We start from the raw sequence: 24,969 nt of genomic DNA on the forward strand, positions 1-24,969 counted from the left end.
CCCTAAATCTCATTCTAGTCTCTCACAAACAATGTTGTTTTATCGAAACATTTAATAACCAGATGTAAACGTATGTGATTTGGACAGCTTCGTGCATTATAAATCGTTTTGTTGAGCATGCTTCCATCCAAACATTTGAAGGTGAATTATCTCATAGGAGAAACTTGATTGAAGCAACAACTCCAGCATAACTTTCCCCAGACTGCACCGTAGGGGAGACTCTCCGCTAAAGGCTGAATCAAGACAGCCGTCACCATCTTGCTGCGGAAAGTAACAAATACGATCTCATGCTCAGGAAGGAAGCTTATTTACCCGGTTGATGGAAATGCCCCAAATTCAATTTCCATTTGTTGCCACATTGGCTTTAAATTCACTTGATGTGGACTCCAACAACAATGCATAATAGTCGCAGTCAGCTCAAATCGTCGCGGTCAGGTGATTATGTAATAATTGCGACGGGCCTGAACAACAAGGAATCCGTAGACATGTTTTGAATTGACGCCTTACCGTTGTACTTTTATGTGATCTACTTTGACCCAATGTACAACACAAAACCGTTCTGTCTCTTGAACGTGTCGCCTCCTCTACAAAGTCCATACCACAGTCCTCGTTGTTCATTCAAACCTATGCATCCACAAAACATTACAGACTGGAAGAAGTAAGGGAAACTAAAAGAACATGCCTGATTAGCAGTCCAGCAGCCACGAGTGACAGTTGATCACCACTGTGGATTTGGTTTGTACATCACATCTTATTAACAACAGCTATACCAAGTATATCGCCCATGCAATGAACCTTTGGGAATCAAAGAATATCTACATCCTAATAAAAGCACTCATGTCGCCACTGACCATTTAGTTTTGAGTTTTAAAGTGAGCTGTTAAATAATTTGAAGATTCTGCTTAAAGAAGTAATGCCCAGCATAATAACACAATAACCATAGCATACAGGATCCAGAGATAGTATTAATAACGCATAAACAATTGACTTTAGAAAAATCAACAATATGAAAAGCTTCAACTCAAAAAGAAGGTTGAGACGGAGGAGGGAGCTGGCGCAGCAGGTCACTTTATATTTGACTCTTGAATGACATTTCTGCTCTTTAATATTAAGTCTATTTTGAGTTGATCGTCTGCTCTGTATGTATTTATTTCGGCATTGTGAAGTTTGGCTGAAGCTAATATTCATAAACTCATACCTGTCCAAGTGACTGAAGGAGTCTGGTCAGATGTGCAGGTTGCTCCACCAGCACAGGGGGGGGGCGTGAGAGATCCCACTTCCTCCTTCGCACGTCACTCAAACATGCTCCCTGAACAAGAGAGAAGCAGACACGGAATAAACACTTTGTTTCGCTATGTGACAGAGCAGTAAATGAAACATCTTCTATGATCTTGAAACCAAGAATCTAAAGAACCGTTTGTCTTCCTTTTCATTAATCTCTTTCAGATTCCACGTACAGCACATTGATCGGCGGCTGTGGTGAAAAGAGAGCGAGTGTGTTCCTATCACACCTCGAGGCAACAGAACCACAAAGCAACCACAGGAAGACCCGTCAGAGGCTGTCACCGGGCCTGAAACATTTACTTCCTGTCTGTGAACGCACAACACGCTCGTCTATCTCTCACGCAACCACGCAGTCAGGGTCACGCTGTCACCAAGTTTCCAGTCGCACTAACACTTCCTGGCATCTGTATCTCTCTGTATTGTGTTATAAATCCATCCTCCTCTCGCACCCACTCAAAGGTCAAACGCAAGCAAAGACTCTGCCAGCTTTGGAGCAGGATAAAACGAGAGAGGAAGAGAGAAGACAGAGGGATGAAGGGGGAAGAGGGATATGAGGACGGACAGCTGACGGATACTCAGAACTGCTCATCTCTCTGGATTAATCTGCTATTTAAAAAAAATCCACAGAGAATGAAGATGAGAGTGAATATGACTTAGTGTGGGCGTGTGTGTGTGTGTGTGTGTGTGTGTGTGTGTGTGTGTGTGTCCTTCAATTTGGTCCTTGGCCTACTTTAAAGCTAAGTCATCATTCTGGTCCAGTGGGACTTCATATTGCGAGCCAGTGTATATATATGTGTGTGTGTGTGTGTGTGTGTATTAAAAGTTTGTATCACAAGAAGAACCAACCCACAAATCTCTTCCTGCCAGGCCACACACTCCTGTGTTAGTGAGTGAGGAGGCTGTGCTGCAGTGCAGGTATGCTTCAGTGTGTGAAGGCTCCCGGCCACCAAAGGTGTCCGTCTCCTCCGGGGTAAGTCACCATCCCTCTTCTCCTCCCTACTTTTCTCGCTCTCTCTTCACCTCCCTCTGTCAAATGTCACAAACTCTCTCTCTCTCTTTCTTAATCTCCCTTCATCTTATACACACCTCCACAAAGTGGGAGTGGAATGTAATCCATCTGCAAATTGGAAGCAGGACAAGCGAGCGCCTCTATAAATACTCATCAGATTCCCCTGACAATCACAAAATAAACCAACAGAACCACACACACACAACACTGCAGCACAAAAAGCCACTCATGTCTGTCGCTGTGCAGAGCGAACCTCTTCCTCTCCTCCTCTTCCTCTCCTCCTCCTGCCCGTCTCACGCTGTAGTCACTGCGTGAGCGCTACATGTTGAGGAGGAATCGACAAAGAGAGCAACCACAAAAAGCAAGAGAGACAGACGATGAGACACAATACTGTACTTGATTACAAGCATGCAGATAGACTAAAATTTGAATGAGAGAGTTTGTGTGATGTAGTGGGCTGTTCTCCAGCAGTGCAGCAGCGTTGGGAGGTCTTCCAACACATGCAGCTGCCTCAGCTTTTCCTCCCTCTGGGTATTAACGGTTCCCTTATTAAATGTAAACCCTGACCGCACACAAAAAAAGTAGTTGTAATATACTGCTGCTGTAAGACAGTGCTGGTTTCACACACACACACAGACAAATGTGCTGGCTTACAACACAAAGTCGCACACACACCTAGTGATGCCTCGGCGGTTAGGCGAACAGATGGACACTTAGTCAGATGTGTTATGCAGAGCAAGTGAGCAGAGATGGACCTGTCCAAACAGTGAGCTGTGCCCGTGGGACACGACAATATTCAAGCCAGTACTGCACTAACACGAGCATCCAGGGAGCAGACGAGGAAATGAACCGCGCGTCCACTCGGTCGCTGGTTAACAGTGTTGGCGATGTCGCAGTACCTTTCAAGCTTTTATTATAAAAACAGCAGTCCGACACTGTATGGCATGATCACCAGTTTTACGATAAGAGTCGTCTCTTCAGTCTCAAAACACCCATTCTCTGTCGGAATACAGCGATTCAATCCGGCAGACCAAGTGCCAATGCTGACCTTATTAAGCGGCTCAAGTATCGACCAGATGTGAGCAATCCACATTCATCTGCTGCAGCCAACGTGCTTTTATGCGTTAAGCCCTCAAGTCCGGATACGGTGAAATGTTGGCACATTATAGTTAGTACACAATCTCATAAACTGTCCGGACGTATATCATACAAAATGAAAAAAAAAAAAAAATGAATGACAGTGTATGAATGTCTCCACTTACAGTTAAGACCCTTGAAGAGCTTTATATTTTACATTTGGGAAAAGAGATCACTGGGACTGTGTCCCAGTGATCCCTGATCCCTGGGGGATCAGGGATCATTTGGCCGACACCCTCAGTTCAGGTCTAACGATCAGTATTGGTTGGATCAGTGCAGCCCAAATTCTCTGCTTCTTCCATTCACCATCCCTCTTTTTTGTGCATCGCATTAATTAATGTGGTCCAGCAGTGACCAGCTGAGAACCCAGAGCATGCAAAAGGCAGGCGAATAGCTCGGTCGTCATAATCCCCCCCCCCCCCCCCTTTTTTGTCTTGCCTCTATCTCTGTCCTCCATTCCCAGTTGTTAATCCACAAAGCCAGTCTTTCCTCCCACGCAGGCTTCCTTCCATCCAGTCTGGCTCGACGTAATTCCTGCTGTAAATCCAAAAGACCGGCGGCTGAGGCAGACCACGAAATGCAGAGGTGAGGAGGAGCTCATGGGTGGAGTAATGATGCAATCTTTTGCGGGCAAGCACAAGTTTGTCTTTCAGCGAGCAGAAATCACTTAACACATCGCACACATCATGCGGTTAATGCACGTCTGCACCCACGCAACACCCTGCAAACTAAAGTTGGCATGCTAAAGCTTGAGGCCCCCGAGGCTTCAAAGCGGGACTGGAGCCAAACAAGGTTCAGGAGCTCTGAAACAACCTTTGTTCTGGACAATTTAGACGTGTGGGCTGAGCCTAAGTGACAGTCAAATCAGTCATTCACAATTCCCCCGAGCTCAGCGTGAACACACCAACCAGCCAGCATTAAACTCAGCGCTCTCTACAGAAAGAAAGGTTTCTTAAAGACTGTGCGATAGCTTGCTATGAGCACGAAGCGTGCATGCGTGTGTGTTTGGCTTCCAGCCAGGGTTTTTACATGTGTTACGTGACTCTGTTTGTAGCGTATGTTGTAACAGAGGGAGTCCAAAGATGACATCTTTGGTCTTAGCAACAACAAACAGTGCTAATCCTGTGCCAACTGCGCCTCCTTCCAGTCCTCCCTTTGACGTCCTGCGCTGTCAAACACCTCAAGTCTACAGCGGTGTGGGAAAAGAAGAACCTGAGGGGCCTGCAGCGCCTCATGCACGCACAAAAACACCAGATCCATGCTAAATAGGGACAAGAGGAAAGGCAACAAAAGATGACAACAGTTTCACATGGAACTGTTGCTGTAGCTCACCATTTCTGACAGCTTTCCTGGGGAAGCCCAAGGAGCAAAAACAGGAATGCCAGGAATAGAGCAAGGAGGAAAATAGGTAAGAAGCAACTGGCTCAACTCTGCAGGTCACGCCATTATGTCACACTTATCATGGAAGAAATGTCTCACAACACAGCCTGTTTTGCTTTCCATAATGAAGACGTGCTGTGGGAACTGGGGTGCCTGTCACTTTCTAGATATACTGTATGCACTCACAGAGGGAGGCCGGGTCGGTACAGGAAGAAAGAGAGACTGAGGGACAGAAGAGAACAGACGAGAGGAGTCTCACGGAGACATCAGCTTCCTGTTTACGGAGAGTGCAGTAGGGAACGCAAGAAACAGAGCAGCAGGTGGTGGCACACACACACACACACACACACACACACACACACACACACACACACACACACACACACACACACGCACGCACTACCTTCCCTTCACTGTGCCCCGAGTGATAAACAGAACAGATTTAGCCCAAAACTTTCCCATCTATGTCTGTGTGTCTTGGTACCATCTCAAGGCTTGTGATTTGTTCTTGGCTCCATCTCTCCCTGGTGTCCCTCCAGCAGCCATGTTAACAAGCTTTAAGTCGAGATTAAATAAAATATGCCCTTTAACCCCTTTAGATCTTATCTCCAGTCACATTCTACACCTATTGACAAATATATGACAAACTAAATCGATTTATTTGTATTTTTACATCAAAATCCAATCATATTTTCTTCCTATAGAACAGAATAAGACATATTCGTAGGTAAGCAAGTACCAACCAATGATATAACGACATCCATCCATCAACCTGCAACTTTTAGAGACTAGGGAGCCACAGTCCTCTGTAGCTCCACATCACGCTACATTCTGAGCCCTTCCACTTTTTAGCGGTTCAATCAAATGCGAAAGATCTGATTGAAATCCTTCTCTTAACTGCACAGCGCTCACATATTCTGTTTCACTAAAGAAACACTCACAGTAGAGACGCTAAAGGTTCTCTAACTTAAGAGCGTGCATGCCCCCAGCTGCGTGCTCAAACGCTCCCGGCAATATTCCCAATCCAGGAGAGACTTCCCAGCATGCAATCTCCTCCTCCTCTGCTGTAGTGGCAAATTGTGGGATTAACACATTTCCTGTACAACAGAAGCTGGTATTTTAGCTGCATACACTGCAGACTGCACTGCGTTGAACTTTATTTTCCATGTGGCACTGAACAAAAAGCTTTTAATAAAACACAGCTTCAGGATCAGTGAAGACAACATGATAGAACGGTAGCAGACATATGGAGACACCATATAATAGACCTGGCAAACTGAGTGTGCCGAGTCACCGTAAGTGGATAATATCTACAGCATCCGCCTGAAACAAAAAGGAAATCTGTTGTTCTTTCACAGGAAAGAATTACATTTTTCATCTCACTGTTCAAACAGTGCTGCCCATCATTGGCCCTCAGCAACATCGTGTAACCTACCTGTCTGTCGGCACACACTGTCCTCATTAATCCGGCTGCAACACTGCTGGGCCACTTCAAGTGGTGTGCTCTATGAGACTGTATGTGCAAAAAATAAATGGACACTCAATAGCCAATCGGCTGCAGCAAAATGCACAATCAATCACTGGGCGAGGTTCTGCATATACACATACAACTCCACATACACACTCTCTAACCAAGCAAGTGCTATCAATATTTCATTTAAGCAGCTCCATCATGAGGTCAATAGCGCCCCCCCCCCACCACACACACACCCACACACAAACAAACACATACACACTTTAACCTCCAATAGGCTTTTATTTTGACTTCTAAATGTTCAGCAACACCTTCATGGCTGCAGGTGAAATCCACGATGAGCCCAGGCATGGCTAATCTGGCCATCCTCTTTCCAATCTAGCCTTATTAAGACATCACATGGAATCTAAACGTTTATCACCATGGGCTGTAGACCCTATTCAAACAAGGCTAGCTCCACACACACTTATATGTTTGAATAAGTTTAGCTAATATGTTTAGCTAGGCACACAGAAAAAAAGACTAGAATGACTGAAATAGCCAAAGCTTTGTTTCAGGGTATGTGAAAATGCACAATTCATAACAAGTCAAATCTCAAGCGTAAATTTGCATTTTTGTAAAGCATGTTTTTACCCAGCCTAGCCCCGCTACAGTAAGTACACAGGCAGTATGCTGCTGCTGGTTCTCCCTGAAGAGCTACAGCCACACTGACCCACATCCCAGCCTCTGGCAGATTACACTGCAGCACATATGACACACACACACACACACACACACACAAGATACATGAGCACAGTGCGGCCGACATTTGTGGCTCGGCTTAGCATACACACCCACGCGCGCACACACACACACACACTCAGAAAAACAATGGGCCCAGTGTTCTGCAGTCAATCAGCCATGAGTTGATACGGCTATCAGTGTTAGCAGGGCGGAACAACTCCACTCAAAGAGTCCTCAGACACACAAACACACTGACCCACACACATGCAAACAGACACTCGAGAGTAGCAGCCTGGTAGGAGATAAGAGCTGGAGATGGATGGTTGTGTGTGTGTGTGTGTGTGTGTGCGGGCCCAGAGGGGAGTGCTGTACCTTGGTCAGGGTGAGCCCGGGGCAGATAGCTGTCACACAACACATGACAGGTCTGTCCGCTCTGCCCTCCTCTTCTTTCCTCTACATCCAAGAGCTACACATACTTTCCTATTCGGGATACAAGTCGAGCCTACTGTTACATTTAACGATCTAAACAAGCGTCAGGGTGTAGTCACACTTGTAATTTCTTATTCTTGTGGAAACAACTCACACCATTGTATTTTTTTGGGTTCACAGTGTCAAATCAGAGGCAATCCTGTGAAAGTAAAAGCGACATAATCTCACAAACTGCTGGAGTTTCAGTCGTGTGAAATTACATCCAAACTGATTTGAGAGTCAGTAACTTTAGTAAAAACACAATTGATTTGTTTATAGTCTTCACCGGTGTTGAGAGGAGATGAAGAAAGAGCTGAATACAAAGTGTGACTCGACTTCGTTGTTGAGTTTATTTGTTAAAAAATACAATACCGGTTAGATTTCTGAACTTCTTTAACTTTGGCAGTGTTTTGATTGAAGTGACACAAATACACACACCATGTTTAATTAAGCATGTCTGTTCCTGTGTTACTGTCCTATATAATATACGACAGAAGCTACTACCACAGCTAAAAGGTTTATGGTATCTTTAGTTCCTTTTTTTACAGGTGCTGAAAAAAGCAAAGCTACTTCTAATCACTGGACATGACTAAACGGTTGTGTACATACAGTACAAGCTTGGGAAAGTCATGTATTTATCTATAACTAGTCTTTCCATCAACCTTTAAAAGGCTCATATTGAGCTGTTCTATATTATACAGTATTTTTACAACATTCCATAATGTCACATATCCGTTATTATGATGCATGTAGTTTTGTGATAACAGCTGACATCATGATAAAGTACATTTCCTGGAAGATCAAAAGACAATCTAACGTTGCCATAAAACTGTCCTGCTCAGTGATATGCAACACTGCCCACAATGGTCTAATACAGTGGTCCCCAACCACCGGGCCGCGGACCGGTACCGGGCCGTGGATCATTTGGTACCGGGCCGCACAGAAAGAATAAATATGATATTATTTCCGTTTTATTGATTATCAGAGTCTGAAAGAAGTTTTATTTTGAAAAATGACCGGATTCTCTCGCAATTTCATCCGCCTGTGTCTCTTGACAAGACGCTTGTCTCGGTAACGTGATACGTTACCTCAAAAATTAAGCCCGCAAGCTCGTGAAAATGAGTAAAACACTTTTGGAGAGCTTCTTTGCAAAGAGAAAAGGTCACTAAGGAGACACAAGAAGAGCTACAACTTCCAAGAAGGCTTCATTTAACAGACAATATCAGGACTCTAATTAAATATCAGGAGTAATTCTGACGCGCTAAACCCGCTCTGCAGAATATGTGGAGACATTGGAAGATCAGCTGCTGGAGATTGTAAATGACGGTGGCCTTAAAAGTATGTTTGAGACAACAACTCTGCTGGTGTTATCAAGGCTGAATATCCTGAGATCGCCACTAAAGCACTGAAAACCCTGCTTCCATTTCACACATCCTCTTTGTGAAGCGGAATGTTCTGCAGTGACGGCAATCAAAATAAAACGGAGTAGACTGGACATCAGGAACAGACTTCGGGTGTCAGTGTCTCCATTACTCCAGATGGGACCGTCTCGTTGCAGAGAAACAAGCTCAGGGCTCCACTGATTCAGCGTTATTGTGAGTTGCATTTATTTATGCATTTTATATTTGTTTTCATGCCGATCGTATCATTTTATTTCGTCGTGTTTTCCCGCCACACCTTGAAGGCCGGTCCGTGAAAATATTGTCTTACATGAAACCGGTCCGTGGTGCAAAAAAGGTTGGGGACCACTGGTCTAATACACCCATATATAAGAAACTGATGGATACCAAAACACTAACTGGTATGGTCGACACATTGATATCGATATTATCATATCCCCCACAACGATGATGACATAAGACACTGGCCTACGTATGTTGTGAAAAGAAAACTTTTCAGAGAGATTCGTCGGCTGTTACCGTTGAGCCCAGTTTAGCTCAAATGTACATTGTTGGTCATCTGACCGGTCATCTGTTGGATTATCGATTTCTCATAAAAGTCGTGATCACAGACCGTAATAATCAGCATCATGCAAAACAACTTCTTCTACAACAAAGTTCTTCTTTTAATGGTGCATTGCTTTGAGTAGTAAAGGCCTCCATGTGAACGCACTATGAGAACCAAGACCAATTAAGGACCTTCATCCAGGTACAAACAGGGCTCCTTTCTCCAGGATGAAAGCAGTGAGGTTGGAGCAGTAAATCTCTATAAATCCTCGCTGGGCTTTCTTGATTTAGCAGCTCTGTGGATGTGGCAGCTCAGTGACTCAGTGATTAGCAGTATTGTCTCTCAGCGAGAGGGTTCTGGGTTTGAACTCTACTGCTACCTTACTCTCCGTACGGATTGATTACAAAGTGTACAGTTAACCATCGCAGTGAGCCTTAAAGTTTCACTGACGATCGTTATCCGCCAATATTCAGTCAAATATGCGATCAGGACATCGACATTCATACCGATCTCTGATAACGTTACATTGTAAACAACCAGTCTGTCTAAACTGACAGGAGGAGTTAAGTTACATTATGATGCGTTCAGGCTCTGTTCAGTGAAGATGAGTATTGGGCGAAGGTAAATTATAACGTTATCATGATGTGTTCACATGTGATCTTGTAAAATGTAGTGTTGGTGGGAAACTTGAATAAATCCAGTGGTTTGAAGATGTTTTCCCATGAATATAAAATAGATATTAGAGATGTATTATGAGCTGTTTAACTTCCTAACACGAGCTCTAAGCAGCTTATGATACATCATTAAAGCAACTAATGACACGGTTCAATGAAAACACAATCTTTTATTTCCTTATCATTTGAGTTGTGTGTTTTTATAACGAAAAAAACACTATAAATTACTTTAACAAAGTAAAACGATAAGATGGATTACAGACTTCAGAGTGGTTGAAATGATTTTTGGGACAGTGTCTGGAGCCACGTAGACCAGCTGCTGTTATTAATCAAACAACGGGATCCGGTCCGTGAGTTTAGGATCCATTGCACCACTACTGACAGCCATGCTACAGTAAGTAGAACTCCTGCCATTGTCCTTGGTCCATGGACCTGGGTTCAGGACTTTATCCCCCGGGCACGGTGGCTGCCTGCCGCTCCTAAACAGTAAGGTTGGGTCACATGCAGAGGACAAATGTCCCCATAGAGATCAATAAAGGGTCACTTAGGCAGGCCGCCACACACACACAACAAATACCCTACTATTCCAGAAAGTACTATTCTTGTTGAAATTGTTACAAAACAAACAAACCTACATGCTGGTTAAAGAAGCCAACACACACACACACACACAGTCACTCCAGGCTTGAGTGAGGGGAGACATCTGTGTCCAAGTGTGTGACACACACACACAACTGTTTCTCTATGAGTCAGCAGAAATTGGATATATTCCACTTCGTCCTATGGCGGGTGTGAAGGGGGGGGGGGGGTAAGGAGCCGTCCCGTAACCATGGAAACTGTGTATTTTCCTGCTGGGTCATATCTGAGTGAAACAGATGCTGTGAGCAACACACAGAGGCATGATCAGTGCACTCCTACAAAGACGGGAATTGTTGGCGCTGAGCTGAACACACGGTGTGTAGGGTTACTCAATCCTGCACGGCTGAGCTGCTGCAGTGCTTTTTTAAAATTTTAACTCTGTGCGGGTGCTCAAGGTGCCTCTTAAAGCTTCGTACTATCCGAGCTCAGGATCTCTTTGTGAAGTCGACCACGTAATAGGATGACTACAAGTCCTAAAGTCAAAGACATCTGCGCTGGCAACAAAAAGTCAAATCGCAATTGCAGATTCAAATTGGATTTTTGTTCAGCTCACAAAGTTGCATCGACGTGCTCAGGTGTGAGAGGAATGTGGGGGAAAAATAGGATTTAGATATTATCCTGTCGACGCAAATGAAAGTAGAGGATATCCACATCAACGTCCCTGATACACATTCAAATCTGTTTTAATAAACGTTAATACAAAAAGCTCCGATAAGCTGTTCTGCAAATCATTGCAGATCATTCCAAATAAACGCTTCCACCTCGTTCTCAATGACAACATGACACGTGTTATAGTTTCTTGTGACTCATCGTTCATTTGCTGGAATGCAGATCGCTTGCAGGTTGAGACCGGCGTCTTCAAAATATTTATGTATTCCGATCAACATCCACGCTTCAGAGATCTTAGTTCTTCCCAGAACTCCATTTATTGAGAGCGGTGGCGTATAGTCAACACTGCAGAGGAAGATGCCGTGAAAATAATAAAATATACAGAACAGTATTTGCTGCTGACCAGTTGAAACCCGGCCCATTTTCACACCTGGCCAGTGGCGGAACAAAACGGGTTCAGATTATGGCCAGAAGACCTCCTGAGACCACTTCCTCGAGAGCAGCAGCTTTGTATTTGGATTGGAGGGAAGTAGCTAAGAGTGATCTCAGCAATATTGTGCAATAATTGAGTCTCGTGCTATGCTTACTGTCTATGCATTACCCCATGATGTCACCTCGTTTCAACAATGCAGGGACAGAGCAAGCAAACTGAGCACAGAAATAGATCACTAATGCCTTGAGGAGAACCAACGCAGAAAAAATAAACCACTGCTGAACACTGGGCTAAATCCTATTTCCTTATCATTAAGCCAGCAGAAATACTGAGTCCATCCAGCTGAGCCACGCTGTGTGACAGGCTCTGAATCATCTGTAGAGGCTCTACATGCAGTCTCAACACACTGCGCCAGAGCTCACTCTGCCGTCACAGCTTTACAGTATTTTATTCTCCAGCAAAGCTGTTTATAAGGAGTCAAAGTGCAGTGAGCTGTTATCTCAATGAATGACAGAACAGCAAAGATCACACTACGTCTGCACATAAACACACACACACACAAATGATCAATACCAACAAACAATGCATACATACAATGAACACACAACTCTGGTTTCATGTGTTTGTGTTGGCCTTTGGTTGGTTGCAGCCTGAGAGGGAGCAGGGAGCTGGCAAGGCTCCCTGGTGGCACTGGCTGACCCACTTCAGTGCAACTTTATCTCTAATGTGACCCGCTGGAAAGCCAGAGGACACACACGCATGGCAAGCACATGCGCGCGCGCACGCACACGCACACACACACACACACACACACACACACACACACACACACACACACACACACACACACACACACACACACACACACACACACACCTGAAATTGCCTTCCTGTAAAACCCTAGAGGACCAAGAGGCAGGACTGCTAAACGCTGTTGATGGCTATCTCTTCTTTCTCTTTCCGCTCCGTCTTCTGTTTCTCTCACTTTGTCTGCAGTTTAACCAATTAGGTCTCCGCTATCTGATCCAGCTAAACTGGCTATCAACATCCGGAGTGAGTTTCTGGAAGGTCTACACTAAATCTAGGCTTCCACTTTCTTGTAGAAAAGGCAATCTAACCCTCTTAAAGACGGGATAAACATGTAGCACGCACTCACTCACTATTTTAATTAAAACAATGGTAAATGAGGACTACAACTATAAATCATTGAGTTGGAACAAAGACCTTTAATGCACGTCATCCTCGATCTCTCTAACCCCACAGTTCCTGTCACTCGCAACGATCTCCTTTCTAATAAAGGCTCAAAAACAACTACTAAATGATGTCAAAATACATATGAATTAGCTAATATCTGTGAGAAGCAAAATCTGATTTGTGCTGAACTGCCACATTGCTAAAAAAACAAATTGATGCAAAGTCTGGAGATAAGTCTGTCTGATGTTGTGATCAGACAACATTATTAAAAACTCGGTAATTTATGTGATGTCTTCTTGAGAGAGCGGGATTTGATTAAAAAGACAATTTTGAAGTAAACAAAGTCAAACCGACATTTCGCCGGCTCGATTGGATAACAGAAGAGGTGTCGCTACGCTTGCTCTATGACAAGATGTATATTAATTAATTTAAATATTCAATTCAATTTCAAGGTCACAGCTTTTCAAGTCTGCAAGCAACTCTTTATTTTCATCATCAAGAAATCTGTCAATTGTGTGGAAAATGACTGACAATGGCAGGAATTACTCATTACAATATTCCTGAGCCCAAGGTGACCAACACAAACGTATTTAATTTGAAATAACAGACAAAATGGGGAAGGTTGATAATTCTTTACAAACTGGTATTAGAGTTTGCCAATGTTGCTTGATAAATGACTAAAGGATTAACTCCTCCTCTTTTGTCAGCTGACAAATGAAATTGTTTCAGCACTAGTTGCATTTTTAACCATTAGCGTCACATGTCTGTCTCAAGTCTTTGAAGATTATCAGAGCAGCTAAACAACAGAACAAATAGTGGAACTACAATTAATACAGCTCACAGACATGTTCTGTGGCGCATTGCTCTGGTGCTAATGTCCGGTCTCTGCGGCTGTGCGAAGCAGAGTCTTGATGTTTCACTGTCTATTTATGTAAGCAATGACAACCAAGGTGACCTCAGTTTTTGGGGACAGACAGGCTGGTGTATGAGCTCCTCTCGCGCGCACATGCATGCGTCTGCGTAACGTGTGCGTTTGCATGTGCGTTTGATCCGGCCACAGTCTGGAAAAGGAGGAACAATAGCATTCCTGTGCTCGGAGCTCCAGGTGGCTGTGGAAACCCAATCCCAAACCAAGCCTCGCTGGCACACAGAGCGCCGGGAACGCCGTATGCTGCTGCCTCCCTCCGGAGACATGGGCCAGAATAGAGCTATTGTTCCGGACCCGCTCGGAGCAAGAAATGCACCACAGCCTCTATGACAAGCACATACACTCACAAATACCAATGCACACCAACACAGTGGACATTTTCCACCTTCCCAACTTTCACTTTCACTAAATATGTTGAGCAGCAAAAATCAAGGAAAATCGAAGGTCTACGTGTTTCGCACCATGATTACAAACGATTACAAATGAAAAACATCTTCCCTGCATTTGTTCACATGCTTTATAATTGGGAGTTTTGTACACATTAAACAAATTACATTCCAAAGCATACCATCATCATGATTATTACGACCTGTACTGCCATTACACAGTGAACACACACACAACCTAATACTTACACATGCCCACAGTACGCGCACACACACATTCGTATTCTGATAGATGTTGAGGGAGCCTCAATAATATCATTCATTTCTTAGACAGAGAGCCTAGTTAATTTTGTCATTATCCGAATACTTGCCTCTAACTAAATCCATGTACTGAAGATTTGCCAAAATGTTCCCAATTTGCAAAACTCTCAAATCCGCACTCACAAGTATGAGAGAGTGGGACTCACACACAACAGCAGGCACATCTGCTGGGGCCTGAACACACAGTCCACACAGGGCAGGAAACGCATCATGCCGACTGCACGGCCTTGAAATGAGGAACATGATTCATTTCCTTTCAATGCTGGACAGTCATGCCTTAACACAGGGCTGAGTTAAACTGTACAGCTCTGAGGCAAGCTCCTGAACAGGACACACATACAACCCAAAAAGAACCAAAATAAAGTCTGCGCTGAGAACTTGCAACCACGTGTACTGTATACAATTCAAGGCTTAAACCACTATATTTTTTAGAATGTTGACCTACATGGTCAAAGCAGTGCTTCTTTTGCTGATATCTTAGCTGTACCACACAGATACTCCTGTTCAAAGCGTGATCAAACAAGATGCTTGTGTGCAGGCACCATGGGACCAATGCTACAGGTAGCACACAGCTACAGCAGCTTCCCTCCAGCTACACAGCAGATTGTCCAACTGCACATGTACAGGCAACACACACACACACACACAGTGGCTAAATAATACATGATCCTCTTTTCCCTCCCTTTAAAGAGCATGACAGATTCATTTAATTGGTTCCCTGTCAATCAAACATCTTCATCTGCTCTGCTTCGCAACTGCAGAGTCTTGCAGGATTGATAGTGAATGCATTCTCTTATCTCTGGAGATAATTACAGCATTGCTAATCTATGCTCACTCATGCACGCGCGTTCTCACCCCATTTCATTCACTCAGCGAGTCTCTTTCACATACGTCAGGCCCCGCGTGCTACAACAAACCCTATAAAAAGGTCTCTTGGTGATTGAATTACATGACATGTGATTAACCCCTGTTCAAACAGAAGAGGAGGAGGGCCCTCGAAACATGCAGCACCATAAAGACGGAAAGCGGCTCAATCTGGTCCACTATTTATTTACCTCCTATATGCATCAAGCTAAGCCAAATCATCTGACCTCTATCAGGGCATAGGAGACGCAACAAGCACCAAGCAGGGTGTTCTATTCCGGGTGTACGGCTCGTTTTTCCTGCAGCACTGAAGCTCAGAAATGTTCAGAAATAAATGAGGAAACGTCGACCAGATAGAGTACATCAACTGTCCATGTAGTAAGCACTAACCAGTATCCTCAACTTTAAATATAGACTACTTTACACTGTGTACGGGGCCGGCTGTCTTACTTCTGTCTCATTTGAATAAACCGTTCGGAAAACTGTGCAGTCAAATGCGGCAAGTGTGAGATAACGTTTACCTGACACTGGCCCATTCACGACACATCGACAGTCCAGAGTGAACGCGAACACACGCGATGGCGAAAAAGTGTTTATGAGCAATTATATCATTAATAAAGCAGGCATTCTGTCATTTAACACACGTCAGGGCTGTGAGAGGAGCAGCAACTGGCTGCGAAGGAAAATAAAGTGAAAATGTGTATGACGGTGAGGCGCATCACATCCTCGTTGCTTGGCTGCTTCTGTCAACAAGAAGCCTCTTCTGCCATAGCGCCAGTCTGCTGCTAGATACCGTCAGAAAGCCAAGCCTGCGTTTGGCAGTTTTTTTTATCTGGATTAAAAACGAGTATGATGCGTTGTTTTTCTCATGTATTGTTTGCTTACCTAGAGTGACAGGGGCAACTCAATTCACCGCTGTGGCGCAAGAGACCTCAAGCTAGCTCCGAGGCACAAAACTGACGCCGATACGGTGCAAAGTATCGCAGCTAAGTTAGCAGGGCTAGCTTAGCTTAGCGAGCTACCGATGGTGGGGGGTGGGGGGGGAGTGTGGTCCTCTCCGTGTCGTCGAGACAAACCTCACAAAAAAACAAGCCGGGGATGAGGTGTTTCTCACGTTGAACGCGGCTACAAGAGCACTGTCCAGTGTCAAAGGGCGGAACAACGGGAGACATCCATTTGCAAAGATCCTGAATGTGATAGAGGTCCAGCCGGTAGTAGCGCTATGGTCTTTCTCTCTCCGGGCGGACCCTGGGTCTGTCTGACTGGAGCTACGCTGCTGATGTGTGGAGCAAACAGAGGCAGCATCACTGCTCATCCCTCCCTTCACTACCTCAACCCGGAAGAAATACTACATCTGATCTGATCCCATCCTCTCCTACATGGTCCAAAAGATGTCACAACTGCATCCAAAAGATGTGTCCATCAAGGGGGATAGTCTTTGCCAGAAACATTTAGATTCAACAACAAATATATAAATGTATGCATTGTTTAGTTCATTATAATTCATAGTAATTGCAGCACTTTTTTTTTTTTACTGAAAAGCTGTACAAAATGAGAATATAGCCTAAATTGCATAAGTAACATGGTGTTTTATACTAGGCTAATTTAACACAAATCACCAAGTCTGAATTTAGAAAGCAAACAGTGTGATAGTATTTGCATTGTATTTGTAAACCACAGATGTAAATCACTGGAGGGCAACCATTGCAGTCGATCTTGTTAGAAGCAAAGACATAACCACATGACTCCTTAGGAAGCTGCTGCTTCACATTTATAAAGAAGGGAATTCAACTGACACCATATACTCTTTAACTTTCAGTTTTATTTGAGGAAAATAAAGAAAACCTGAACAATTTAAAATGAGTGATGATGCTTTAGTGTTGTTAAATAGTAAGATGAACCACATAGACGCATTTAAGACAAATCATTCAGTAAATCATCCAAGTAAAATAGGGGTCCATGTTATTTACCTTTTTGTGTGAGAAGGCAGTATAAGTATTTGTAAATACCTCAATGGTATTGAATCACTAGTGACTAAAATACCTAGTTTGTCTTGAAAGGGATATTTAATAGCAGCATGTTGACTCACAGGGAAGGTGCTGCTTTTCATGCAACAGGAATTTCAACACTTGTTTCAAAATGGTTTATTTCAAAAGTTGGAAAAAGACAGAAAATATTGGGACCAAACATTACTCTTGTAGTCACCAAGCAAACACAAGTGTGTGAAATACAAGCACCTAAATCTTCTCCTGTGTATGTTAAATGTTTTTTTGTTGACTTAAAGGAACAGTGAGTGAGTTAGTGGCATCTAGTGGTGAGGTTGCAGATAGCAAGCAACAGCATGACCCTCCACTCACCCCTCCCTTTCCAAGAACTACGGTGGCCCTCGGGTAAGGATAGGTATCTTTAGGATTTTATTACTGCAAGGAGCTACTCTTATCAACGCTCTGTTTTTTTATTATGTGTTTGTTCGTCCTGTGCTGTTCTTAGTTTCAGGTCGTTATACACGAATGAAAACATCGTTTTGTATATTATATTCCATTTCTGCCAATTAATCCCCTTAATACTTACACACTCTTCCTTTAAAGATGTTGAAACCCCCCACCCTTTTTTTTTTGGACTGAAAAAGAAAACATTCAAACCAAACGAGAAAGCAGGAAACCCAAATTAAACTTTCACCGTCCCTCCTTTTTTCAACTATAATTTTATGGAAGGGTATATGTCACAGTCTGCAAAAACACAGGGTACGAAAAGCGGCTCCTGTATTCAACATCACTGCTATGTTTTTCAAATTGAAGCGATCCATCCATCTTATCTCCTGAATATATCAGTCTCAATCAATCAAAGTGCTTCATATTCCCAAAGTCTTGTCAGGTCATTAGATCATACGATCTTGACAAAGCAAGGACGTTTCATATGCAAATTCTTTGGGAAATGTCAATACTGATTAAACAAATTATCATAATTTGACTGTCAACAGACAAAAGCATGTTTCTTTAAGCCTTTTTGTTCCAGGTTAGGCCTATGTGAAATATATCTCTGTGTTGGAATATGTACACATAAACCACAAATCACTACGGGGGCTGGTGGGAAGCTCTGATGGGTCAGTATGACAGAGGGCCATAACTTTCTCCTGTTTTTATGGGCCACTACTTGCAAACATACCATCAATCCAACAAGACATCAAGGGGAGATAGGTTCGTCGTATATTTCTATATACTGAGGGTAAAATTAGACTGGAAAAGTAGAGAAAAAGAAATTCGCCTCCTCTTTTTCACCACAAGGAAGTGGGGAACTGTTTATGGCAAAAGGGATACTCAGTTAGAAGACCCTATAAAAACAGTAGGATGTCAAAAGTCACTCTTACGTGTTGCATCAGGGGAGTGTTTAAATGTCTTGACTGTAGGCATAACCTTTTTGTTCGTCACAATTTATTACAGAATAAGAGAAGCACTTGGGAGTACTCAGACGGTTGCCAGGCAGTACTAGCTGCTTGACTCAGTGAGTTCATTTTCTTCAGTTGATACCAATTTATTGACCGCTTATTCACAAAGATGGCCAATTCTCTTCCTGATTGGCAATTCATTCCCGGGTGTAATTCTGTGACAGATTCACGGCGGCCAGCATATTCCATTTGCAAGATGTGGTGTCAGTGTTTGTATCAGCATTGCTGCCAAACTCCTGTTGCACATAATGAAGTCAGAGAGGAGTAGTGTCTCATTTTTATGACTCAACGCTCTACCTGCCAGACAGAAAACACCCTGCCCTGACAAGATGAGATGCAAATAGCAATACAGCTGCTCTTCTAGGTCAGGTCATGCAGAATGTATTCAGGAAGCGAGAGTCAGCACAGTCGATGATTATGATACACACAGCCTGTTTGTATTCTCCCCTGACAAGCTTGTCAGCTTGTGTATGTCATTATACATCTGCAAAAGGTTCTCACAACCTTGTTTTTTGTTGTCTGTAATTGTATCTTTCACTTGGAAGAGAAAACCTACTCTCAGCTTTTCGGATGCAGCAAATCCACTTTCAAGCAGGGAACGCTTTAATTTGAAAAAGCTATTTGATTTCTGTTATTCTTTAGAAATACATTTTGCCTACATCCTTTGTACAGCAGGCTCAACTTAAAAAAAAGATCATGCTGGCTCAGTTATCTTACCAATGATAACTGTTTTTGTTGTGAAATATACAGTTTGCTGTCTTCAATAGACTCTTTTGATGCTTCGTAATACAGAATAGTATGACAAGAAAAGTTGAAAGCACACTTGCTCTGTTCTCTATGTCACCACTCACACACACACTAATGTACCCTTTTTATACAAATGTCCTCACCCTAGGATCTGCCTACACACACATGCATGCATGCGCGCACGTGAGAGCTATCCATCCCCATTACACACATTGACACATATCCAGCACCAGTCAATGGCTTGCTGACACAGATCAATAAGTTGGGCTCGCGGCTGTGGCTGCGTATGTTTGGCTTGCATACCATCAAGAGTCCACCATCCCGCTTACATAATGTCATTTAAAATGACATCCCGAGCAGCATGTATGCATGCATGTGTATGTGTGTGCGTGTCAACTTGGAAAATGCTTTTGCTATGGCTATTTGTAGCAACGGGATAGTTTCGAGAGCATCACAGAGAGCTGCGAGCAACACAAAACAGTGTCCCTTGTTTGACAGAAAAGCTCTTTGTGGCATCCAGGTGTGTTTAGACTGTAAGCTTAAGCACAGCTGCTGCAAAAATCTTTTGACTTTGATGTTGCTGGTTCCAGCATGCTGCCTGATACAGTAAGTGATGTGTTCATAAGGAATGGAGCGTGCGGGTCCAATGCAACACAGTTACAGCTCATAGTTTAACTTCACCCATAAGACATTCATATCTGTTTGCAATTGAGCTCGAGCAGTCTCTAGATATACTTTATTCATGTAGCGGGCAGCAGCAGTGTGCCAGCACTGAAAAATGAATGAGACATTTGGAGAGACCTTCCTCTGAATCAGCATTTCCCCTGCGAGTGTGGGTCTCTATTCACCACAAGACAGGACAAGGACAGCAAAGAAGTGGTAGGCTTCTCTGTGTGTGTCTAAAATACACATACCACATTACACCAGCATCCCTCAGTTCATCAAGGTCTGCACAGCAGCTCAGGGGGCACTGTGTTGAATTTCGATGTGGTAGAAGGAGATCTTTTGTGTGGAGATGTCTGGATGCTGACAGCTCCTTCCCTGGTGGGCCAGCGCAGACTGATGGATATGCTAGAGGCACTTTCCCCTTAAAGATGTTTGTGCGAAACACTGTGACTGAACGACAAGAGAATAGCCTTGTACATCCCAAGGCATAGCATCCTGCTCTAATCAACCAGAAGATTACCAGAGGCCACCTCAGCCTGCAGAGTAATGCTGACAGGCAAGCTTGTTAAGTTTTACCTGAACTACTTTATAGATCCCTGGAAGGAAAGGTTTTTCTCACTTCCACTCTTTCACAGCTCAGGTCGAAGGAAGGGTTTTTGGTTGCTTTTATCACTAGATACAAATAAGACTTTCATAACTATTTGGCCGTACACATATAAACCAAACAGTGTTCTAAAGCGGTGCTTCCCAACTTGGGGGTCACGAGTAATGTGAAGTGTCGCAAAATGTTTATTGATACAAGAAAGAAGAAAAATAATGTTTTGTTTCTCAATCTTCTCTTTTATATGAAGTACTGGATAGTACTTTGTCTGCTTCAGGTCTCTGTCACTTTCAGATTCAGATGAAACAATCTAAGTTAAGAGTAGAAAATCAATCTTTGGTTAAAACTGCTTATGTGCACGTGAAGAAGGGTAACAGTGTGTGTTCATATTTTGGGATTATCAGCGAAATAAAGATTTTTCCTGACCCTTTACAGGAAGGTTAGCCGCTTTATCATTTGGGTCCCTTGCAGATGTAAAAAGAAAGTGTTCATCCATTATGTGATCAATAAGAGTCTGTTTGCACACGTTGCCTCCAGCTTTCTGCATGCAGAGCCTCCCATAAAACACATGGTGGCAGCAGCACTCCACAGACAGAAGTGAGTCAGCTGGGCCAACGGGCTACTGTAATATCAATATTAATATTGATTCACATTCTTGTTTTCCTATTTTTAAGAAAATTCTGCTTGATTTTGTAATTATTATTCCAAAACACCGAAATGGAGTTCAGAATGGCGTGTGTGTCGGCGTGTGCGCATGCATCAGGAAATGAAGGAGCAGAAGGAAGACCTTGATCTGAGTGCAGAGACAAGTACAAGTCTTTATTCCTAAGTCAATTAGACTCCAACCATCTGTGAATAAATAGGTGTAATTGAATCTTGTGTTGTGGGAGTCGGGTGCTGGGGGGGAGTATGGTGTACCATGATGGTTCACCATACTTCCTCATGGCGAACCTCCTCCCTGCGCTTAACTTGATTTAAGTCGGAAAATATAATTCTTTCATCTTACAATAGCACATTATTTATTGATCATGTAACAACTCCCACAGATAATTGTACACTTATTGAATAACAAACAACATAAACAATGGCAGGTTCAGGTGATATAAACTTATAAACAAGTTAAGTCAGTTCTTGTAAATAATGCATGTGCTCTGATTTCCTGATTTCATGGTTTTCATTGAAAAGTTCAGTGGTTGAAACATCAAACCACAAGACACAAATATGGTGAGAATTTTTTAAAGGGTTCAGTTATGGTTTTTCACGAGTGAAAATAAACCTGTTGAATCCACATGCTCCAACACTTTTCATACAAAATACCCATGAGGTGTCAACACTTTTGGAAACATATCAACATGTCTTTTTGGAAAAGAAGCTGTGCTATTTGAGGCACCAAACTGTGAAAACCTTGAACAATTGCAGCATTTGTGTTTGAGTGAAAAATACAAGGATACCAAACAAATACTGCACAAGGACAGATAAAAACAGTGAATATACTTTTTGAAAGTGAAGTCATGAGGCTGACACTGAAAAAACTGCAGGAGCGTTTCCTTCTGCTCTGTTAAACGAACAAATATCAGTGCAAATTATTATAATTTTCTTTCGATTTTTAGAGTTTTGGCCTTGTTTTTGCTGAGGCTTCCCTTTTGATAGCCTTTATTTTGCTTGTATTATATTTTCAGAATATATGGTCTCATAATATGATAAACAAATGTGTTATCTAATCTATTAACAAATATAAATATTCAAATTAAAATATTTTTTTTGTTTTGCTGCATTCACATTCAACTACATACACGAAAAGTGTGTTTTGTACGAACACATTTTAAATGAATAAATAGTCATATTTATAAATAATCACGATATGGTTATTTTATTTGGTTAGTTCCAAATTTACCGGAAGTGAAATGATTCCATATCCGGTTGAGGCGATGTTTACAGTGCCGAGGTCGAGCGGCTAATGCTAAGTATCGAGAGAGAGATCCGCATTCACTTGGTGCATTACAACCACGTTGCTCACCACAAATGGCATCTCAGAATCCGATAACCGTCAGGGCGCAGCCGGCAGCCGCCAGCTCTGCCGCTGTCCGGGGGAAGAAACGTCCCGCTAGTCCGGCGGTTTGTGCCGCTCAGCAGGTCACCGGGAGCTGCAGCAGCAAGAAGAAGAAAGTCCAGCTGACAGCTGTACCAGCCACACAGGCTCAGGTACTGAACAGTGATGGTGTTGGTTACTCTGTTTCTGTTAGCGCGGTGGCGCTCATCACACTGTAATGGAGCCCAATTACTGAATATTACTCTGAATAACGTTACTAATGTCAAAATGTACACAGTGATTCAGATCTAAAGGCAGCCAAACATCACTAATAAACTATATCACAAGTACACCGTGTACAAGGCTGCAGTATATCAAACTATCTGTTATTTACAAATGTACTGTGTAGTACAAGTATCGGTCTCACAACAGCTGCAGATGTGGACACTTCCATTCAGTTGTATCTCTGTGGTTCATGTTACACTGTGTTCAGCCACCTGTAGACTTTAACAGTCACACCGCCTGTAAAACAAGCAGCTTACAATCTAATGTGGTTCCTGTTTGTCTCGTGCTGTCTTTGTGTTTCATCAGATTACAGCAGTGGAGTCGGTGCCTGAGGTGAAGCCAGTGGGAACAGTTGACTGTGGTCCTGCTGCCATCACAGAGTCCACAGCAAAGCCTCCACCCTTCAAAGACCCCACGTTTATGGTGAATGTCTGCTTCCAGTTGGGTTTTAGTTTTATCTGCTTCTGTGGCTTCTCCCTAAAGTTCTTCCCCCGTTTCTTCCTCTGAATCTCGGCAGCATTCTGGGATCGGTGGAGCAGCAGCAGGTAAGAAGAACAGGACCTGGAAGAACCTCAAACAGATCCTGGCTTTGGAGCGGACTTTACCCTGGACGCTCAATGATCCCAACTGTGAGTTTTTACTATTTCTACCTACGTACACTTTTTACCTCAAATAAATAGGCTGTATTTCTATATTCTAAACCCAAAGCCCAATTCCATTTTTTACTATTTTAAAGCAAAAGTACATTTCACTATCTCAGTGACCTTATTTTAGGAATGTCTAACCAGGAGTTCATTTTAAGACCTTGCTGTGTTCACAGACTACAGCATTGACGCCCCTCCCTCCTTTAAGCCATCTAAGAAATACTCCGACATCTCTGGCCTCCCTGTGAGTTTATCACTTTGCTGAAATCCCGTATTGTACAATAAACAAAATGACTTTTAAGTCTTGGACAAAGCTTCCACTTAACACTCTCTTGTCTTTCCTCAGGCAAACTACACAGACCCTCAGACAAAGCTACGCTTCACCTCCTCTGAGGAGTTCTCCTACATCCGCCTCCTCCCCACAGATGTTGTTACTGGCTACCTTGCACTTCGAAAGGAAACGTGCATCGTACCCTGACAGCCGAGCGAGACTTGAAACCTGAAACAGGTTCAAACCAGAACTGAACTTGTGTCTGTGTAGGAAGCTATTGGGCCAGCCAGGAGACTGAGAGCACAGGCTGCATGTCAACGTGTCGTTACTGTGTGACAAAATAAATGGCCAGTTGTTTCTCAATTACTCCATCATTACGAGCGATGATGCAGTACGCCCCCTTGTGGTAGAATATCAGTCTCCAGTGGTGAACATTCAGTCCGGTGTGGTTAAGGAGAAGTCGTAGACAAAAAATGTTTGCGTCGCTGTTTGAAGGAGTTTGTACATTTCAGATTTATACTGTTTATAAGGAGCTCATTAAAGCTTTGAATTGTATGTTGAAGTTTATTTCAATGTCTCTTTTTCATCTGTGATTTTTTATGTGTGTCTTTGCATAAATACACATTTTCTCAGGAGAAAACACACAATTGGTGGCTGAAATTAGTTTCATCTCAATTGTTTTTATATGACAACCTTTAATCACATTTGTTAAACATTGACATAAGACACTCTTAACAGAAACATTAACACCTGCTGCTGGCTTCACTGTTTCTTGGATCTTCTGTTAAATCCAGTAGCCTGCATGTATGTC

General features: G+C 43.1%; 2 protein-coding genes across 2 annotated transcripts in view; one reads left to right on the forward strand and one right to left on the reverse strand.

Annotated features, from left to right (window-relative positions):
* galnt1 (UDP-N-acetyl-alpha-D-galactosamine:polypeptide N-acetylgalactosaminyltransferase 1) overlaps positions 1–16,716 on the reverse strand; it is a 36,271-nt gene extending 19,555 nt beyond the window's left edge. The window contains exons 1-2 of the mRNA XM_079275739.1: positions 16,356–16,716; positions 1,199–1,309 (exon numbers count right to left, since the gene is read on the reverse strand). The gene's annotated coding sequence lies outside the window, so the exon portion shown is untranslated. The remainder of the gene's footprint in view (positions 1–1,198; positions 1,310–16,355) is intronic.
* Positions 16,717–22,867: 6,151 nt separating this feature from the next.
* On the forward strand, positions 22,868–24,682 carry ino80c (INO80 complex subunit C). Its single transcript, XM_079274895.1, has 5 exons — positions 22,868–23,131; positions 23,550–23,666; positions 23,761–23,872; positions 24,064–24,131; positions 24,234–24,682. Exons 1-5 carry the CDS (start codon positions 22,952–22,954, stop codon positions 24,363–24,365), a joined length of 609 nt encoding a protein of 202 aa, XP_079131021.1. The 5' UTR covers positions 22,868–22,951; the 3' UTR covers positions 24,366–24,682.
* The last annotated feature ends 287 nt before the right edge of the window (positions 24,683–24,969 follow it).

This window comes from Melanostigma gelatinosum (genome assembly GCF_949748355.1).
Source record: "Melanostigma gelatinosum genome assembly, chromosome: 9".
Taxonomy (NCBI): Eukaryota; Metazoa; Chordata; class Actinopteri; order Perciformes; family Zoarcidae; genus Melanostigma; species Melanostigma gelatinosum.

Excerpts from the sequence above, each read along its gene's own strand:
- ino80c (XM_079274895.1), top strand. The coding sequence starts at position 22,952 with ATGGCATCTCAGAATCCGATAACCGTCAGGGCGCAGCCGGCAGCCGCC. Across the intron at positions 23,132-23,549 it reads TACCAGCCACACAGGCTCAG|ATTACAGCAGTGGAGTCGGT; the intron begins GTACTGAACAGT and ends GTGTTTCATCAG. Across the intron at positions 23,873-24,063 it reads GACGCTCAATGATCCCAACT|ACTACAGCATTGACGCCCCT; the intron begins GTGAGTTTTTAC and ends CTGTGTTCACAG.